The sequence below is a fragment of the Strix uralensis genome, chromosome 4 (genome assembly GCF_047716275.1).
Source record: "Strix uralensis isolate ZFMK-TIS-50842 chromosome 4, bStrUra1, whole genome shotgun sequence".
NCBI lineage: Eukaryota > Metazoa > Chordata > Aves > Strigiformes > Strigidae > Strix > Strix uralensis.
The window spans coordinates 1563002-1583674 of NC_133975.1; the positions used below are offsets into that span (position 1 = coordinate 1563002).

At 51.2% G+C, this 20673-nt stretch overlaps 1 protein-coding gene across 1 annotated transcript in view; it reads right to left on the reverse strand.

The window, feature by feature from the left end:
- Positions 1–6347: 6347 nt before the first annotated feature.
- The window catches only part of EXOC6B (exocyst complex component 6B), a 353544-nt gene continuing 339218 nt past the window's right edge, over positions 6348–20673 (reverse strand). Inside the window, exon 24 of the mRNA XM_074865395.1 lies at positions 6348–6718. Within this exon, the coding sequence (XP_074721496.1) occupies positions 6676–6718 (43 nt within the window). The 3' untranslated portion in view covers positions 6348–6675. The remainder of the gene's footprint in view (positions 6719–20673) is intronic.

Genomic DNA, 20673 nt, shown 5'->3' on the forward strand with positions numbered 1-20673 from the left:
AGGCGAAAAAAAAAAAATTACAACCCACACAGCACAAGAAGAGAGGAGGAAAAAAAGAAAAAGGAAAAAAATAGACAACAAACTAGAGAGACCCCGAAAGAAAGGGGTGGGGGGAACTGAGTAGCCCAAAAATGCAAGGAAAAAAAAATTATAAAAGAAAAACCCCGGAGTGCAGGGAAAAAAAAAAAAAAAAAGACCCCAAAAAGTCCAAATGCAGATGCTCTGGCTCTCCCTCGCTTTCAAGGCAAAGCCACACACACCAGAAGGGGGAAAATTAAAAAAAAAAAAAAAAAGGAAAAGAAAAAAAAAAAGGAGAGAGAGATTTTGAAAAAAAATATTAAAAAATCATAAAATAATTCAGCCACGACCTGGAGAGATGGAAGAATTAAATAGCTGTATATATGTATCTATACACACGGAGCGAGACGGCTCGGTTTATATCTCTATCTCTCTCTCTATATATAAATATCTCTATAAATATCTCTCTAGATGCCGGTTATTTGTTAGCCCCAGACTTTCCCCAGACTTCTGTAGAGAGGGAGGCAGGGCTGCTGGGTTTAGCCCCTCGCAGTGTTGAGGAAAAAAAGAAAGTCAATGTGTGTTTATATAGAGGCGGGGAAGCCGGGGCTGGGCTGGCCGCCAGCACGGCTGCCCCCCCCCCGCACCCCCCCCCCCCCCCCCCCCCACTTCAGAGGGCTCCGGGGGGGCCGGGCCGAGCCGGGCGGCCGCGGCGCTGGAGCGTGCGAGCCCTGGCCCGCCGCCCGCCGCCCGGTCACGCCGCGCTCCTCGGCCTCATCCTCCTCCTCCTCCTCCTCCTCCTCCTCCCTCCTCCTCCTCCTCCTTCTTTCTCCTCCTCCTCTTCCTCCTCCACCGCCGCCGTCCGTACCTTCGGCCTGCGGAGAGACAAGCGGGGCTCAGCTCCCCCTCCCCGCATGATTTGCTGCGCCCCCCCCCCCCCCCCGAAATCACCCCCCCCATATTTAACCCTTCATGACGCCTTCTCGCAGTGATGCCCCCCCCATCATGTTCCCCTCACGATGACTCCCACCCCCCCTTAATGATCCCCCCTTGCATGTCCCCCCAATATTTAACCCTCAGTGATTCTCCCTCGCAACAATCCCCCCAATATTTAATCCTTAAGCATCCCCCCTCGCAACGATCCCCCCAATATTTAATACTTAAGGATCCCCCCCCGCAATGATCCTCTCAATATTTAATCCTTGATCATTTCCCCCCTTGTGATACACCCCCAATATTTAATCCTCAGTGATTTCCCCCCTTGAGATGCTCCCCCAATATTTAATCCTCGATCATTTCCCCCTTGCGACGACCCCCCCAATATTTAATCCACGATGTTCCCCCCCTTGCTATGATCCCCTGCTATATTAACCCTTAGCGATTCTCCCTTACAATAATCCCCCCAATATTTAACCCCAAATTCCTCCCTCCTTTGCAATGATTCCCTCCCCCAAGACCCACCCCTCAATGATTTCCCCTGTACAACGACCCCCCCCAATATTTAACCCTTCCCCATTTCCCCTTGCAATAATTTCTTCCCCACAAGAATTACCCCCCAATAATTCCCTCCTCCCAATGACACACCCCCCCCCCCCCCAAGATTTATCCCTCGATGATTTTCCCCTTTTAGTGATTTACCCCCCCCAACAATTTACCCCGGGCAATGATTTACCCCCTCCCCAATAATTTACCCCCTCTATTGATTTGCCCCTCTTTCATTACTTGCTCCTCGCAGTGATTAACCCTCCCCATAAAGATTCTGACACCCCCCCCGCCCCCCCCCCCCCCATTTCCCTGCTCGCAACTCCTTGCTACCCTCCTATTACTTCCCTGCTTGCAATGATTTACACCGCTGCAATGATTTGGCCCCTTGCAATTACCTCCCCCCCGCCAATTCTTTCCCTAATTGCACTAATTTCCCCCCCCCCCCCCCCAATTACATGCTCCCGGTGATCTGCCCCTCGCAATAATTTACTCTCTGCCCCCACAATATTTTGGGGGGGTTTGCTATATTCCAAACACAACCTTTTTTTTTGGGGGGGGGGGGGTGGGGGGTGGCTGTGATTGTCCTGCCCCCCCCCACCAGTACTTTCCAGCACAGGGGAGCTCAGGGCAGGGGCACCCCCGGCTTTACCCGAGGGGTCTTTCCAACCCAAACACAGCACAGGAGGCTGCAAAACCGCGCCCCCCCCCAGCGCCCCCCCCCCCCCCCCCCCCCCCCGAGCCCCAGCAGCGATGGAGGCGAAGGCAGGTATCCGGGCTGCCTGCTCACAGGCAGTTTTGCAAAGCATTTGCTTCAGATTACAGGAAAAACAAAAGTTCATTGAGTTCCCCCCCTTCTCCTACACTGGCCCCCCCCTCACCTCGCCCCCCCACCCCCCCCCCCCCCCAGCTGGTTTGAGTCTGGTGCCCGGTGGGACCGCGGAGCGCCGAGAGGGGCTGAGCCCCCCCGCCGCTGCGGCTCCCGAGGAATCGGGGTGTGGGGGTGTCCCCCCCCCTTCCTTTGGGGTGACCGCGGGGGGAGCTTGGCCTGGAGCCTGCGTCTCCCCCTCCGTTCCGGTGCGGGGATGGACTCGGGGTGCGGGGATGCCGCGGGATGCTCTGGGGGGAGCCCCCCCCCCCCCCCCCCCCCCCCATCCTCGGGAGACCCGCCACGCCGGGTGTGTGTCCCCGCCCTTCTCCCCGTGTACCCCAGCGCAGAGCCAGCCCCCCCCCCCCCATACCCGTCACATCCCCGAGTATCCCAGCGATGGGAGCTGCCACCATCCCCGCCCCACCGCTGCATCCCGATGGAGGGAGACACCCCCCCCCCCTCCCCGCCCTCCCCGGGCCTCCCAGACCCCCCCTCCCCACCCCGTGCACCCATATGCAGGGACCCCGCCACGCATCCCGCTTCAGGAAGGCTCCCCCCCCCTCCCCGCCGTTCATCCCGGTGCAGGACCCCTCCTCTTTCCCCTCTGCGGACCGGCAGCCCCCCCGCACCCCCCCCGCCGCTCCTCTCACTCTTTGCCCTGTCGCCCCACCCGGTGGCGGCCGGCGGCACTGCAGCCGCGGGAGCGCAGGTGGCCGCGCCGCTCCGCGCCTCTCCGCGCCTCTCCGCGCAACGCCAGAGCCCCCTCCTCCCTCTCCGGCTCGGCCCGAAGCGCCTCCCCAAAACATCTTCCCGAAGCACCTTCCCAGAGCATCTTCGCAAAGCATCTTCCTAAAACACCTTCCCCGAACACTTTCCCAAAACACTTTCCTAAAGCGCCTTCCTAAAGTGCCTCCCCAAAGCATCTTCCCAAAGCATCTTCCCCAAACACCTTCCAGAAACACCTTCCCAAAGCATCTTCCTAAAACACTTTCTCAAAGTGCCTCCCAAAAGCACCATCCCAAAGAGCCTCACATCGCCCCGAAGCGCTTCCCCAAAGTATCTTCCCTAAATACCTGCCCAAAGCACCTTCCCAAAACCTGTTCCCACAACACCTTCCTAAAGCACCTTCCCAAAACATCTTCTCAAAGTGCCTCCCAAAAGCACCATCCCAAAGGGCCTCACACCTCCCCGAAGCGCTTCCCCAAAATACCTTCCCTAAATACCTTCCCAAAACATTTTCCTAAAACACATTCCTAAAGCACCTTCCCAAAGCACCTTCCCAAAACACTTTCCTCAAGCAGCTTCCCCAAATTTCTCCTCCCACACTCCCCAGTGTTCCCTGCCCACCACTAGCCTGGGAGCCCCCCCCAGCCGGCAGTCCCGGACCCCACAGCCGAGCTGAACCCCCCCCGCCCCCGCCAGCCCGCACACCTCAAGGGGCTCAGATACCCCCCGCCAAGCAAGGAAAAGGGGGGGGGGGGGCTTACTCTCCCCTTGTCCCCCCGGATCAGTGTGGAAGGGGACGTTGGGTGTCTCAGCCAGCGTGACTCTGGGCTCAGCATCAGCCCTGGGCTGGGCTGGGGGGTCAGAGTCACAAAAAAAACATTTAAGACAAAAACATCCATCCCCGACAGCTTTGCCTCGGCCCCTGAGGGCAGTGCCCGCCATGGAAAACACCCCAGGAACCCCCAAACCACGGGGCCGACCAGAGAGGTGCCCAGCAAAGAGGGAGGCCTTTGCCGCCCTCTCCTCCTCCCTTTCCCAAGGGAAAAACCACCCCCGAGATGCTCTCGCCTCCCCCCCCAAAGCCCCGGCACGTGTGAACAGAGCTCCTGTCCCGAAATGTCTCCCGCTGCTTTGTAAGTGTGTGCAAATGCCCCTTTGAGGGGCTGGGAGAGGGGCAGAAATAAGCCACCGGCACATATTTTCATAAGAATCTGTTTCTTTTCCCGCTGGTGGAAATTCAAGGATAAGGGGGAAAAGCCTAAAAAATATTTGTGTTTTTTTAGGGGTTTCTTTTTGTGCAGAATCCCACCCTCTGGAGATAAACTCATGAGGCTCCATAGCAAAAATGGCTTTTCCAAGGTCAGTGGCAAAGCTGAAACCACGTCAGTGGGGTGCAGCCACGGCTCGGCCCACACACTCCAGGCTTTGTCCCAACTTTTACTGTAATCTGGATAATTTTATCATTATCGGCAAATAAAGCCAAAAGCCTGTGAAATTGCAAATGGGGTGGAGACGGTCAACAGGGCAGCAATAATTCAGGAGGAGGAAAGGGGTGATGGCACCAGCAGGCACCAGCAGGCAACAGGTTTGATCAAACCAGCCCCAAGGAGCGTTTTGGTGGCGGATGCTGCTCCCACCAGGAATGAGCACAAGGAAACCATTGTCCCGGGGTGTGGCTGGGCCCAAAAACAGCACCAGGTTTGGGGCTCAACGCTACCGGGTCTGACATTCTGGGGCTCAATCCCGCTTTCCCCATCAGGTCACATCCCGGAGGTCAATTTTGCAATATAAACGGGATCATGAACTTTTCCTGCCAGGAAAAAGCAGGAAAATTCAGTGCAAGGAGGGAACAACCTGCCCCGGGAAAAGCTCCCTCCGGGCTGACTGATGCTGCCCTGTGCCTCAAATTTCTCTCTTTTCCAAATTTAATGGGTTTTGACTTCCCCGGAGAGGACGATGCTCTCCCTGCAGCTCCTGAATAACTCCAGTGCTGTTCAATTCCGGCTGGAGAGAGCAGCAGAGAGTCCCGTAGGTTAAATGCGCTGCCGCCTCACTTGGATTTCCTCATTATTAGGGAATGTGGGGTTGTTCTGCCTTTCCGGGTCATCCCTGGCGCCCCTGTTACAGGGAGGGTAAAAAGAGGTGCTTGATTTGCTCCCTGCACACATAACCTCCCTACACGCATTTTTTTTCCCCTCTTTCACAGCCGCTGCCGTCCCCAGCAGAGCGAGCTGCGTCCGTCTCAGCTGCACGGAGTGGATGCCCTGAAATCTTCCCAGAGGCATGTCTAGGTAATTTTTTTTTTTTTTTTTTTCCTAAGGGAGCAGTTACTTCTGAAACCACCTTTTCTTTTTCTCGCCGTTGGATGCTTGCTCATGTCCCATCCCTTTTTTTAATGCACTGATTCTTCTTGCCTGTATAACAGCCAGCACAGGCAAAACCCACCCAAAAGGGAACTGGGAGAACCTGGAAATGCACAAGTGCAATTTCCAATTTTCACCGCCCATTCAAAGTCTGGTTTTATCACACCGCTCTCACACCACGCGTAGCGTGTGACGCTATTTCTGTTCGACTTAAAAAAATCAAACTCATCCAAGTAACTTTAATTTTTGAGCCGGGACTCCCTGCTAACGGTCTGCTATGAACATTGCTACTTCTTTTGGGGCTGATGGTGTGTTTTATCTCTAGTGAGCGCTAATATTCTCTCCTCTGACAACACTTTCATAGCTGATTTGATAACTTTTCCGTGATGGACTGCAACGTCCTTTCTAACTGCTCAACCACCTGTACGACAAACCAAGCGCGGGGCCGCTGAGCTGCTCCCAGGGGCACTGCAGGACAGCCAGAACATATGGAAGCTTTACATTTCAGAGATATCCCATCTCCAGCTCCTTTGTAATTTAACCATTGTCCCTGCCAGGCTATTAATGGGGGAAAAAAAAACCGAAAAAACCTCACTAAACAAATCTGATATTTAATTTTTGCACCCAAACCTCCAATTTAATTTTTGCACCTAAACGTCCAATTTAATTTTTGCTTCTTGATCAGTTTTGCTATTTTTCCCCCCAAAGCGTGCCAGAGTCCTGGGGTGGGGGGGTCCCAGCAGCCAGCACCCAGCAGCCGGCGTGCCCTGCTTGGAGCAGAGTTACACCACTTCCCCCACCTGGGAATAGGCCCCAAGTTCTGGTTTAGGGCTTTGTTTTTTGTTTTTGTTTTGTTTTGGTTTTTTTTTCAACCAGGCGCCTTTAAAGCCCTGCAATGAAATTTTGAAGTTGTCATCACTGGTTTTTTCACCCCTCAGATGAAAGAAAACAACAACAAACCCCTTGGGCAGAAGCGGTTCCATAAAAACCGAGGGGAGCGAAGGACAGGGAACAGATATTTTGTGAGTGATTGGGTGCAGCTCCCCGGCACTGAAAACCCTGCTCAGCAACCAGCTCCCACCAGGGGAATAAAATAAGAATAAAATCTGTATTATTCTTGCCACTTACCAAACCTTGAAGTCCAAGTTGACTTCAGCCACCCCGAAGCCGTAGGTCCCGCGCACCGCTCCCCACGCCAGGGAAACCCGGAGCATTTTATAGCGTGAAAGCTGGGGTGGTCCCCGCCCACAGGGTGCTGCTGGAAAATGAGTATTCATAAGCATTTAGGGACGATGACAATGTAAAGCTTCCTCCGCGCTCCCCCAAGCCCCGGCTGCCGCCCGCCCGCCCGCATCGCCGGCCAGGCCCCCTCCGTCCCGCTTCTTCCTCTCCTCCATCACCCCGCTGCAAAACCCCTTATTTTTTATTTCAAATGCTCAAATAGGCTCTCAAATATCGTCTCCCCTACCCGCACCCCTTGCAGAAGCAGCTCGTGGGGTTTTCTTTTTCTTTTTCCTTTTTTCTTCTTTTTTTCCCCTTCTTTTTTTTCTTCTTTTTTTCTTCTTTTTTCTTTTTTTTTCCTTTTTTTTCTTCTATTTTTTCCTTCCTCTTTTTTTTTTTTTTTTTTTTTTTTTTCTGAAAAGCCTCCGAAACCAGAATGTTTCTGCAAAGAGTTTATCAAATTACATTTGGGGACAAAGAGCTAAAGTGCATTTTCTTGAAGGCTTGACAATTGGGGAGCCATCAAGGAAATGAAAAGAATGACAGAAAACCAAAGGCTTTTGTCAGATGGAGAAACGCCATCGAGAAAAGCCAGGGTTGGGGGCCTTTATTTTTGTTTTGGTTGGATTTCCTTTTGACTTTCTTTTCCCAGGTGTTAAAGTTGGGGCTGTGGGGAGGGCAGGGAAAGGCAAGGAAAAGCCATTCGGTTTGGGGGGGACTTAAATGGGGGATTTCTCCTCTCGTTTTTTTAACAAGATGCCAGTGTTTAAAAGAAAAATGAAGCCCCTTTAGAAATGTGAAGCTGCCGAGATAATGACTGCGATCTCTCTAAGACTGGATGGGAACAGGTGATATTTTTTTCTTCCTTTCTTGTTCCCATCTGTCCTTTGTTCAATATGAGACCGAAGAGAGACAGAAACGAGATCATTTTGATATTCCCCTTTTTGTGCATATGCCTTCTCCCAAGGAAAAGAAACGCGGCTTGGTCCCACTCCAGGCGTTATTAGAGAGGGTGGCTACAGAGAGATACACAAATAAAACAAAAATAAAATCCCTCAACCCATTTTTTTACATCTTATAAAGCCAGAAGCGGGGTGTCTGGGTCTGCTCATAACCTGCTCTCGGGGCTGAGCTCTGGACGGTGCCTCGGGAAGATGCTTCTGGGACACCCACACAGCCCCTCGGCATTATCCCACCCATAGATTTATTCCCATCCACCTCAATTTTCTTCCCCCAAGTGCCACCCCGCACTGCAGCAGCATTTTGCAGTGGCTCTCAGCCCCTTTCTACCTCCCCAAAAGCCATCCTGTCCCTCCATCCCTTCTTCAAAACCCAATGCCAGGGCAAGAAGCCAGTGGGCAAATGCTTCGATGTCCCTTTGGAGCATCCTAAATCCTGAATTCCGGGCAGGCATCCCTGCTGGGAGCCTCGGTAGGGGCTGCACACAGCAAGTTTTGAGCTTCTGTTGCTTTTTTTTTTTACTCAATTAGGAACATTTTGCATGTTTTCTCCCTCTGCTTCTGAAAATAGGAAGATTTAAGCCCCTGAGTAGGTCAAATAAATGGGGATGCAACTGCCTTTCCCTGCAAGCTGGCAATATTTTCTGTATATTGTGAATAATCTCAGGTATCCAGTCTTTCTTTAATGTCTCCTGGTTTGAAATCTTTTATTAGAAGAAGAGATTCTTTCCCCGCGTGTCTTCCTTTTTAAAAATTTCCTTCTTGCTTTCTAGCTTGTCTCCTATTTTATCTTCCTTTCTAGTATCTTTGCAAAACATTGCCCTAAAAAATCTGGTTTAAATGCCTTTCTGAAAACCCAGCCCGCCAGCCCTGGCTGGTATTTATTCCCTTTTTCCTCACAAACTTCCTTTTTTTATTCTGCTACCAGCAAAACCATTCTCCCAAATCTCAGCCCTTTTTGAAAACCATCTGGCTTTTCCCCTGCCTGGGTCTTCGGCGAGCAGCAGATAATTACGCGAAAGGGTGGGCTGTGAAGGATTTTTGCATCATTGCAAGAATACAGCCGCTATTATTCTACATGCCGTGCAGCCTTTTAGAAAATTAAAAAGGCATAACGAGAAACATCTTACCCTGCTCAGAAGGAAAATAAACTACGTTGAAGTTTCTCCGTTCATCTCAAAAGAAAATGCCAGGGTAATCCGAGACAGGGACCGGCTGGGAGGGAGGGAGAGCGCGAGAGGTACATGTGTGCATGTATATATTTGCAAGAGATGAGATTTTGAAGATGCTGCCGAAACACTATTTATATCCCAGACCTTTTAATATGAAACAGTGCTGAAGAGGCAACTTCAAGGACACGCGGAGTGGGAATAACTCAAAGTTTGCTCAGGAACCTCTTTCTAAGACGAGGTTTTCCTCGCTGAAAATGCCGGGTGCACATGAAGGGGGCTGGGATTTACACCGTTATCCTGGACTTTCACTCTTGTCTCCACGCTACAAATTCCCACCAGCTCCCTTTCACCTCCCTGCTCCTGCTCCCTCTCCCCAACTCATCCAAAATCCTTTGAAAAAGAGTTTAAAAAGATCGTAGAAAGAGAGTGGTGGAGACCAACGGCTTTTGCACGGCAGCTCGTGATTTTAGGTCGGTGGCGAGCAAAGGGCTGGAGCCGATGGGCACGTTAAGCTACCCACGGCGATGTCCTACTGCCAGCTCCCGTCCCCTGAGTCCTGCCTGCTCTGCTTATTAAATCCCGCTGGGAAAACCAGGGAAGAAGAGGGGTAGAAAAAGAAAAGAAAGAAAACAAAACAAGACCCAAATGAAAAACACATCAAGCCTCAAACGAGAGGAAGTTCAGCGTGGGATTCATTGTCCCCTCGAGCGCCGAAACGAAGGGCTCGGCTTGTGCCAGGCACACACTGCCCTCCAGAGACATGGCCCAGCAGCGAGCGGGGCTCCCCACCGAGGAGATGCTTTCCTAAAGGACCCCCCAAAAAACCCCTTTTCCCCTCCGTACCTTTTTACAATTTCTTTTCTTTCGGCTCAAATAGCTGAGGATGGTGGCCGGCTCCAGTGCTGGGGCAGTCAGGGTGTTTAGGGTGCATGTGCCCAGCGGTTGGGGCACCCAGAATTTAGGGCACCAAGCATTTAGAGCACCCGGTAGAGCCCACCCTGGGTGAGGGACCCCCCCTCCCGGTTAACCCTGCACCCTCCCAGCCTGCAGCACCTACATCCCTCCAGGCCAAGAAGCCTTGAACAGAGGGAAGACGCTCTGGGATGAGGCCACCCCTTTGCTGTGGAGCTTTGGGGTGAAGCACCCAGGTACCCACTGGTGGCACAGAGGGGAACCCTGGGGGTGGAAACCCCGCTTGGGGCTCCTGGGTTTGCAACCTGCTCGAAAGCAGGTGCGCAGGGGTGCAGGATGGTGCCCCTGGGCCGAAGGATGGTGCTGGGAGCTCACCCAGCCTTGGGGACAAGAGGTGGCACCAAAAAGCAGGATGGGTGTCTGTTGTCATAGGTTGGATAAGACCAGGCCTGCATCCCAGTTAGGCACAAGATGTGGTTGACATTTTTTTCAAAAAGAGAAAAAAAAAAAAAGCCATAAACCAGCTCTTTCCCCCCCCAGCAAAATTCAGCAATTTTCAATTTACCATTTTTTTTAGCAAAGGAAGGAGGGACATCTTTCTTCTCTGCACCCAGAAAATGAGAGGGAGCTCTGTGAGAGAGGAAAGGTATTGGGGAAGAGGAAGAAAACAGCATTTTTCAGAACTAGTCTTTCTAGTTTTGGGAAGTTTGGGGAAGTTTTCCACTTCCCTCAAGGACACGTGGAACAAAGCTGAAAGTAACACGGCTCATTTTTTTTTTTTTTTCCCAAAATGCTTTCAAACAGGTCTCAATCTTGCAAACTGTTTATGTGACGTTATGATTAAAAGGAAACACAACGGCCCCACTGAAAGCCCCAGAACAAATCGGTATTTCACTTGTGGATGAGGTGGGATGATGCTGGCTCCAGGTATTTCTCCGTCTCCTGAAACAGACATTGATGGTTTCTCTAGCCCGCCTTTGGGACCACTGAGTCACAAGGAGGTTTTCCTATTCCCTTCGCAGAATTCGGTTTTCTTTTAAGGAAAACTGCCTTAAAACCAAAATCAATCCATGCTCCCAGTTAAAAATCAGGGAAAGAAATTCATATCCAGTTTGAACACCATTCAGGTTTTCTGAGAAGGCAAAACTCATCTTCCTGCATAAAATAGCCTGGATTTATGCTGGGAAGAGAAATTAGTAGCTTTAGCAATAACTAGATGGTTTGTAGGGTGCCCTGTGGGGGTACTGGTACAGGATAACTGGGTGACATTGCCCCCCTCCTGCATCCTCTGCTCCCGTTTGCATGATGGCGAGCAAATCCATAAATGAGCATTAAATATCCAGGGTGACAAGGCCCCAGGAAAAAAGAAAAAACAAAACACCTTTGCAAAGGGTTTTTCGAGGCCTGGGTGAAACCGTATCAAATCTCTGGAGCTGGCAAGCAGCGTGGGGAGGAAGTTGTTAACATTTTGGTGTGAGAAGGTACCTGCTCATCCTTTCAGCCTCCGCCGTGCCCCTCGCCATTCAAGCCGGGCACGTGAACAGTTACGGTTAAGAGCACAAAACCTTTGCACAAAACACCACAGAGTGACCCAGTAGCTAAAAGCTCATTTGCATTCATTAACAGTCCCGAGCCAAGTTCAGAGCTATTACCGCAGACCTGCTCCCCCTCCTCTCCATCCCCCGCCCCGTCCCCCTTACCTGCCCCGTGAAAGGTCCCTCTCTCCGGCTGAAGCTCAAGGGATCGTGCTGGGCTCGAGACCTATCAAGTGACAGAGAAAATAATTCACTCTGAAAGAGGATGCATCCCCAGGGCCGGGCGCTGAGGCCTCCAAAGAGGCGGCTCCGCACCGATTTGGGAGGCTTTGCTCCGCCGGGAGAGGCACGGATGTGTCCAAGGGCTTCCAGCTCTCACTGCTGCTCATGGAGCCGGGGAAGAGGGTGGCCATTCCCAGGATGAAGGAAGGAATGATCAGGGTTTTTATTCCCCCCGCCACATCCTTCTCTGCCTTCTAATGGGTAATGGTGTTTAAACATAAGAGAGATGGGGTTTAAATGTAGGAGAGGTGGGGTTTAGCATGCAAAGAGCAGGCTTATTTGCTTCTGTGGGCATCCCCTGTCTCCCTTGAGGGTCTCCAGGAGTGCCAAGATGCTCTCTGGGATGCTCTCCCACAGAGGTTTCCCCAGGAGGAGCCCTCCTCTCCCTCCAAGGGCGCATCCCAGCAAGCCCTCCTTAGCTCTTGGTAGAAACTCAGCACCTAAGGTTACCTTCAACGTGAAATCAGTGCCCCAAAACCTCCGACATGTGGACCCCAATTAGGCACAGCCTCCTGATGAGGAGGATCCCAACGAGGGATCAGGGGCAGCGATGCTGCAGGCAGCTCAGGGGGACCATGCCTGCGAGTGCCGTCACCGCCCCGGCAGCCCCGTAAGATCCCGACGCACCACCAGCCGCAAGCGCCTCGTGTCTTTGCCGCCGGCTCGCGATGTGGGTGTGTGGCCGGAGGACGGACCCACGGACGCGGGGATCCCCCAGGATTGAGGGACTGGGATTGCCACCGGCAGTCCCTGCTCGGCCTGCGTGATGCTCACATTGCACAACACCGCGGCCCGGAGACGGGCTGCGACTTACAGCGACGGATCCCGATGCTCAAAGCTGCTGTAAAATCTCCAGGGCGCTGGGACATCCTTCGCCGACTCGCATTGTCTACCTCTCGCACTAGACGGTTCTCATTAAGCCCCGCAATTGATCTCCTGTCTTTAAAGGAAACAAGAAAGAAGGAACAAACCAAAAGGGATCCTCCTTCCTTCAGCCCAGGGGAACAAATCTGGCTTTAATTTCTTTTCCTTTTGTCATTCCAGTCGGGATTTCACTTTAACGACGCTGCCTTCCCCATTCCTCTTCTTCTGCTCTTCGAGAAACAGGAAAGTACCCCCTCTGCTTTCTATGTTTCCTCCCTTTGTTCTCCAGCCGCTTCTCTGATTTATGAAAGGACTTTTCTCGCCCTATATCTTTCTTGTTGGGAGTCGAGGACCCCTAAAAAGTGGTGGTCCCCACCCCGGAGTTCAGAAGAACCATTCTGCGGCTTCCTCTGATGTTTCTGACTGGCACTAAATATTTCATCTCCACTGGGAAGGTGCTGGAGGACCACACCTTTGGAGCTACCCTTTGGGATGGGGGCTTCAAATTTATGCTACCGAATGGTTTTGATTTCCAGTAATGGCAGAAAATCCACTCCAGCACCCAGTATAATTCATACCCACATGGGTAGGAAGAGGCTGACAGACTGATCCACCGGGATTAATCTCTCCAGGAGGTTAAATCCTGCACGGCAGCGCTGTAGAAGCTCCAGGAGTGATGGCAAAATCAACTCCTTTCCCCAACCTGTGGGCAGACCCTCACCGGCACGAATCACAGTGGTGCATGTGGAGGGTGTGAGAAGGAGCCTGTGCTGCTCTGAGGGAGTGTGATGATATTACCAGGAAAAAAAATCAGGATTTAGGGGTTAAGGTGAGAAGGGGCATGGAGCACAGTGGTCTTTTAATCAGAAAATGAGACCAAAATAATGGCCTTTTAAGCAGAAAGTGAGCCCAAAATACGGTTTTTCATTTGGCATACGCATCAAAAAGTTATTAGAAGGAACTGGTTAAATACCTCATTAATGAAGATGAATGATGCCTCAGATTTGTTTTTAAACAGTTCAAAGCAGTTTTTTTCTGACCTCCCAAAGTGTGTGTGTGTGGAGGGGGATCTCAATGGCTTAAAATGTCCCTTTTTTTTTCTTTCTTTTTTTTTTTTTTTTTTTTAAAGCAGCTTAGACTGATTTCTGTGCTGGAGCTGCTGCAGCACACTCTGGGAGGGAGAGATCAGGCTGACATGAGAAAATCAGTTTGCCGAGTGCAGAAACACACCAGGGATCTCAGGGGCTGCTCTGCAGAATAAACAGCACCAGGGGATGAGGCAGCTCATCCCCCTAAAATCACAGCTGGACCTTCCCCAGATGGCAAGCTCCAAAGGATGCAGATTGTCCCACCACTATCTTTACCATCACCATCCCATGGTCCAGGCGTCCCAGCCTGGGACGCCAAGCCTTGTCCTGGGGACCAGGCTGGATGGGGTGTCCGCCTGAGCTCTCATTCACATGGTGAAACCCCCAGACTGCCCCATGAATCCCCAGCCCAAATTAAAAAGTATCCCAGCGCCTGCAAAGGCCAGAGACGGGCGGGAGCAGAGGGCAGGGGAGGAGCGTGTTTTCAGATTGGTTTTTGATACACAGCCTAAAATAAGGCACAGAGGAGCTTCTTTTAAGAATGATTGCATTAAAATAGCCCTCTCCATTACACAGACACTAATAGAGGCTCAGTGCATTATTTCTATCAAAGTGCAATTTGCATTTACAAAGGGGTCCTGGGAAGTGATGGATGGGGAAGGAATGGAGAAAGGCTTGTAAAGCCGAGCGTGCTCATCTTGGAGTAACTTTCAAGCACAAGGCGGTTTTTCTTACACCTTCCCCTCCAAAGAAACTCGTGACGTCTGCTTAAATGAACATTCAGGCTCTCGCCTTTCACCCCGCAGCCCATCAATAAAAGCCGGAGGAGCGGAGGAGAGGGGATATTCATTTATCTTCATTAGGACTCTGGCCAGCTCCTCTGATCACCACGTCGGCGTCGCCGGGAAGAGAAAAAGCTACTGTTTCTTTCCCCGGCTTCCCTGCCCGCACATGCACACCCCACCACGGGGCTCGCAAGCATCTCGGGGTGGTGGGACCCCACTCAGCACCTGCCCTCAGCTGAGGGAAAAACAGGATTTTAGGGGCATTCCCCTTTTTTCTGTTCCTTCACCGAAGCTGAGCTCCAGGAGAAGAGTGGGCAGTGAGGGGAGAGTGAAGGAAAAAGCAAATGAATGTCATGAGATACCCATCAGTGGAGGCAGATTAAAGAGGAGGGGAACCCTATTAGACAGGCAGAAGATGAAACTGGTGGTATCTGGCTTCAATATCTTACAGGGGTGATATCTGGCCCGAAAGCTCAGCCCCCATCACCAGTCTCCACACTACCTACTCGCATCAGCTGTTTAGAGGCCCACTCCCGCTTTGGAGAAGGAGGATCATTCTGGGAGAGGGCACTTCGCTCTCCCTGCCCTGCTCAAGGTTTCCTCCCATGCTGAAACACCTCCTCCCTCAAAGCCCTCTACGAACCTTGCTGGGATGCTGAGGGACAGAGCCACCTCCTGCTGTGCTCAGGGATGTCACGTGATTGTCACCGGATGCTCTCCCACCTCTTCCCGTGAAGGATGCTCCCGGGTGCCAAGTACGGGCAGTTAAGTACTTACTGAACGGAGTCTCGCGTTTGGGTTCCATATTCCTCCTGAAACCCATCAGCTGCTCTTGGAAACCCCCTCCTGAAATGCACCATCAGGTGTCCCAGCTCTCACCCTGATCACCCCAAGAGACATCCAGTTCTTCTTTGACCCTTGATAAATTTCTGAGCCTTGGTGGCTTCCAGAGGCAAAAAGGTCCACTGTCCAATAACACTTTGAAGAATAACCAGGGTGATCAGGCCTTTAAGAGAAGTCAGATGTCAGAAGTCAAATTTAGCCTACTTTTCTTCACCAGCATAGTAAAAGATTAGACTTTTAAAAACACTTTGAATGGCTTTGTGCTGCCTGGTGTGCAATGTTTCTGTGTTTGAGTTCTCATGACATCCCTGGGGATGCAGGTCCAGAGCAAGAATATCACACCCAAAAAGAAATCTCTTCTTTCATCACTTATTTTCCATCTTTGTAAAGTTTTCTTCCAATGTCTATCACAGCAGTCCTCCTGGCATCTAAAAGACATCATCTGAAAAGGGAGGGAGCCCACAGGACGTGTTTGATGAGCTGGAGGGACTAAATCACTTTACAATGGAAAAACCACATCAGGAACCCACTGCTGTCAGTGGATATGGTTCATCCCACCGACGTGGAGCTGCCCACAAACAAGGCACTGGCTCCAGTCTCGATCTCTGAGGTCCCCTGGTGCTTTCAGAGTTGGAGGCACCTCCGCCCAGGACTGGTGTTGCAGAGGGGCAGGATCTGTCCTCCCATGGAAGTGCTTAGGATGTCTTAGGATGGGATGAATCTCTCCCTGGAAGTGCCTCATGGCCTGGTATAGCTTCACTTCAGCAAGAGGAGAGAAGGCAATCAAAAGAAGACAAGGAGGGAAGGAATACAGCTGATACACTCTGGTGTGGGCAGTGTGACAGGAGACTGGAATACTCTCTGGTCTAGCAAGGACATTCACTGGAAAGACATTAAGATTCACATCACGTGCGTTTCTTCTGGTTGAACACAGACATTTCACCCAAGAGCATCTGTCCAGGCTTCCTCTGTACTCAGAGTGCTACAAGTCATCTCATCCTGACTTCACCACCTAAAATCAGACAGTGAATCCCAGGTGGGAGGCTCTACTTTGTCCTTCAGTTCTAGACAGATCCCAGGGCTCTAAAGTTGGGTGAGATGAATCCTTCTCCCATATTTAAATGAGGGTCCTCATAGCACGGGCACCGATTTCCCACGAGCAGTGAGGGAATTGGTATTATTTCTTCTCATCGGTTTTGGGAGCTTTTTTCTCAGATTTTTTTCTCCCTTGCTTTTGCCTGAGGGGATCCTAAGCCACACTCTAGGAACCAGCACCAGCAGAGAGGTGACACAAACCAAGGAGGACCAGCCCCTGCTCTGGCCATGATGAGAATCTCACAGTTCCCTCTGCCACACCATCCTCACTCATATCTCAGCCTTGTTCAGAAAAAACACCCTGGAAAGAAAAAAACCAAGAATACAGCTTGTGACTACTGGGCACTAAAGATGATGGATTGAAGAGCAGTATTGCTCTCAGAGTGTTTTACAGGCTTCCCCAACAGCAGCTTCTCTGCTTCACAGGCAGTTATTGCCTCTATTTTCTCTGTTTTATGGGATTAACAACCATATCATCTCTGCCCTTCCTAACCTACCGTTCTGCCTGAAAACCACCTTTTTTTGCCTAATTGCCCAACTGGCATCATTAAGTCACAGTCAGTTATCCTGGGCCAGGACCTGGCTTTACGTGTGTCCTACTCTGGACCCATGGAGATGTTCACATGCCTGAAAATGTGTCCAACTCTATTCACAGAAGATACTTGCAGAAAATATACTGCTTCTACCTAAAGCCCCACCTCAGGGCTTCAGAAATGAGACAGAACAAACAAACTCCTTTCTCTCCCAGCTCATCTGTGCCTGCGATCAGAGCTGGCTCAAGCATCTAACTGCTTCACAAAGTCCTGCAGGGATGAGGACACACCACGCGCTCTTTTCACAGAAACAAGAAGTTTTGCAACTGTGCGTCCTACAAGGAAGGAGGGATGATGGACAGGGATATAAGGACGTATAGCTACTTCCATGCTGGCCACCACTCAGCACATCTGAAGCCTTGTTGCCTTCCCTCCCACTTCAACTCAGAGCAGTTCAGTTCTGCCAGGCCAGAGCAGCTTTCCACTCCCAGCCCCAAGCAGCATTATTTCATAGAATCATAGAATTGTAGAATGGTTTGGATTGGAAGGGACATTAAAGATCATCCAGTTCCACCCCCCTGCCACAGGCAGGGACACCTTCCACTAGCCCAGGTTGCCCAAAGCCCCGTCCAACCTGGCCTTGGACCTTTCCAGGGAGGGGGCAGCCACAGCTTCTCTGGGCAACCTGTGTCAGGGCCTCACCACCCTCACAGGGAAGAGTTTCTTCCTTAGATCTAATCTAAATCTACCCTCTGTCAGTTTAAAGCCATTACCCCTTGTCCTATCACTACATGCCCTTGTAAAAAGTTCCTCTCTGGCTTTCTCGTAGTCTCCCTTTAGGTACTACATTTTGTTGCTTTTCATTTCCTGTTTGCCAATGGAGGAGCATGTTTGAACAAGGCATTTGCTTTGCAGACGACGCCTAAAGAGCTGGGAGTAGCAATCTGACCAAGAATGACCTTCATTCAAGGCTGCCCCTTGCTCAGAAAACCAACGTGCTCTGTGGTGACCCTCCATGTGCTACACAACATCTGGGAGGGCTCCACACCCCATGCTCAGGTCCTGTTGCCTTCTGAGTGAGCATAGTCACGGGCATTGCAGCAGAAAGGAGCAAATTCCTTCTTGTTCTACCTCCTGGGATATTTCCTAGTCTATGGTGGTCTTCAGCTCATGCCAACCTACGTGTGGTCAGCTGATGACTCTCCATTGCATTGACTACGCAGACTAGATCTTTAAGGAAAGCCTTCAGTTGCCCACACAGAGGCACGAGGTGGTGGTTGAGGTGCTCGGGGTATCCGAGATGTCCATATGGAGCTGATGGTAAGAGCTCAGCACCTCCGTGAACAACAACTGGAGACCAGGTGGGCTCCTCACGTCTCTAAAACCAGCACTGGCCTCCGAGATGTCTGCAACTGGATTTCACCTCTACATTTAGGTGTGGGAGTCTGGCAGCTGAATCTTGCCCAGTGTCCAGCTGGAACCCATTTGCCAGGGACAAGCGAGACCCTCATTTATATCACTGTGATAAGGCTGGAAGGACCTCAAAGGCATTCAGGGAGCCCCAGATCTCATGAGTGGTGAAGCAAATCGCTTAGTTACTAATTTTATGAAAGAAAAATGCATGTTGGAGGAGGCTCAAGGGAAGAACCGGGTGATGATGCTACTGTGTCTGCAGCAGCAAAACTAGTTTAAGAAGTCCTGTTCCCAGCTGACTTAGCCACAGGATTATTGAAAAGATCTGGGTTTGAACAAACAAGAAAGAAACCCCTGAAAGCAGTGTTTAAAACCACTCTGCTACCAGATTGTTTTAACAATCCAGCTTGCATCCTTGCTACCAACGAGGCAGCAGCTCCCACCATCTCCTGTCCCTGGGGCTGGGGGCACCTGAGCTGCCTCCTCCCCATGCTGCTCCACCATGCTGAGCACAATTCAAAAATCTCTCCAGATGCATTTTTGTGGTGTGGCATGGCACGGCGTGGCATTCAGCGCATTGCTGTCACCAGATCTGTTCAGGAGTCCCCGTGCAGCTTCTGCTCCAGCACAAACTGCTCCCAACACACGTTGGTTCTCCCTCTTCTCAACCCTCCATGAACGGAGACGCTGTTTTGCTGCAGCCCCAACACAAATGCCCGTCCTCACCACTGAGAAATGTTCCTCCTAACTTCAACCTCTCTGGATGTAATTTAAGCCAATTACCTCTTGTCCCATTCTGGGTGAACAAGGAGAACAGTTCATTCCCTTCATCTTTGCAGAAGCCTGTTACATATTTGTCGACTGTTATAAAGTTTTCCTAAACTAAACAACTGTAAGCTTTTTGATCTTCCTTCGTTGGCCATGATTTCCAGTCCTCTGGATTCTTTTGCAGCCCAACTCCAGCCTGTCTCCATCCACTCTGTGTCCTTCTAGCACTGCAGCCCACAAATTTGGACTCAGAAGTCTCAGTAGCACCATACCAGAGAGGGAGACTGGATGCTTGGACCATGCCCAGCAGAACTGAGCTCACACCTTCCCACTTCCATCATTTTTCGGTGAGGAAAATGCTTCCCCTGAGCATCAGTTCTCCCTGGCTCTACCTGGAATTACCCAGATGCAGATGCACTCAGCTATCCTTGGGTGTAATTTCCCCAGTGGGGTGGGGAGAGCAGCTGTAAAAATATATTTAGAAGGGAGCCAAGCAACTAGGCGTGTCTCAGAAAAGCCCAAGATGTACTTTAGTCATCAGCTTATCTATGTGGGAATGGGCGTCAGGGTGACTCTGGGGTTAAGGATGCCCCATGTCACATTCACCTGCTTTCTAGTAGCCCTTGAAGGAAAAAATAATAAAAGATTGTCCACTAGACGACAAGAAAAACAAACAAAAATATAATAAGCCGAAAAGCAAGGAAGAAGGCAGTCCCCTCTGCACTGGGGAACTTCCTTGTCGAAATTCCAGCATGCAAATCTTGCCCGCCCATCCCACCTTCCCGACAGACGGGCAGGTCAGAAGTGCCAGGGAAGCGTGAGGGTTTTACGAGGTGCACGGCGCGGGCAGAGGAGGAGCAGGCAGCTTGGGCAGCCTTGGACTTGATACGTGCACTGCTGGGTCCCAGTTTTGGGGGGGGAGCGGCTGTTCTGGGAGGAATGGGGGCACGGCAGGAGCCGGTGGTGTCTCGGCAGGCGAGGGCTTCTTGTCTCTGCTGCCAGGAATTAGGCCTTTCCTGGTGACAACACCAGCTGCTGTAGACATGGCCTTAATCAGCAAAAATAAGCATCCTGGCAAAAAAAAATAAAATTATTAAAAACGACGCTACTGTAAATTAATATGAATGTTTGCAATTATAATTAATTACTCTCACTTAGGTATTCACGGCTGCATGTTTGGTAACCAGCCAAGCTGTAAAGACTTGAGCTGTAGGTTTGTAAAGAGAGCCTGGCTGACCACGTCTGAAGTTCCATCCGCACCAGGGCCAGGGACGTGTCTGGGACCATCCTCCGGCCCTGAGGCCAAGCCTTTGCCCATTGAACTGACCTCCTGCCAAAACAGGGTGGCCACATCCAACCTGCCTATTGGGAAGGGTCTGGGGCCACGCACACTCCCGAACCATGCCTGAGAATTACCCGGGTGAGTGCTAATAATTTAACAGCGAGGATAATTGGTGTCTGAACCCTGGAACTGTTTAATTTGCTGGTATAGACACAGCCTCAGGGCTTTCGCGGCAGCCCTACCCCGGGAAAGCGTCCCAGAGGCTTGAAAGCATTCAGGCAGGTGTGAAATGTTTTCTTGGGTTAGGACTAAGGGTTTGGTCTTAAGCTGAAGTCAGCGGTGGGGAAATCTTGCCCTGGTAACCCCAAAAGGCCAGTCCTGACATATACTGTGCTGTGTCCAACACCAGGCTGGGTTTTTGTTGAAGCCAGCACCCTCATGTACTCCTTCCAGCCCCTTGG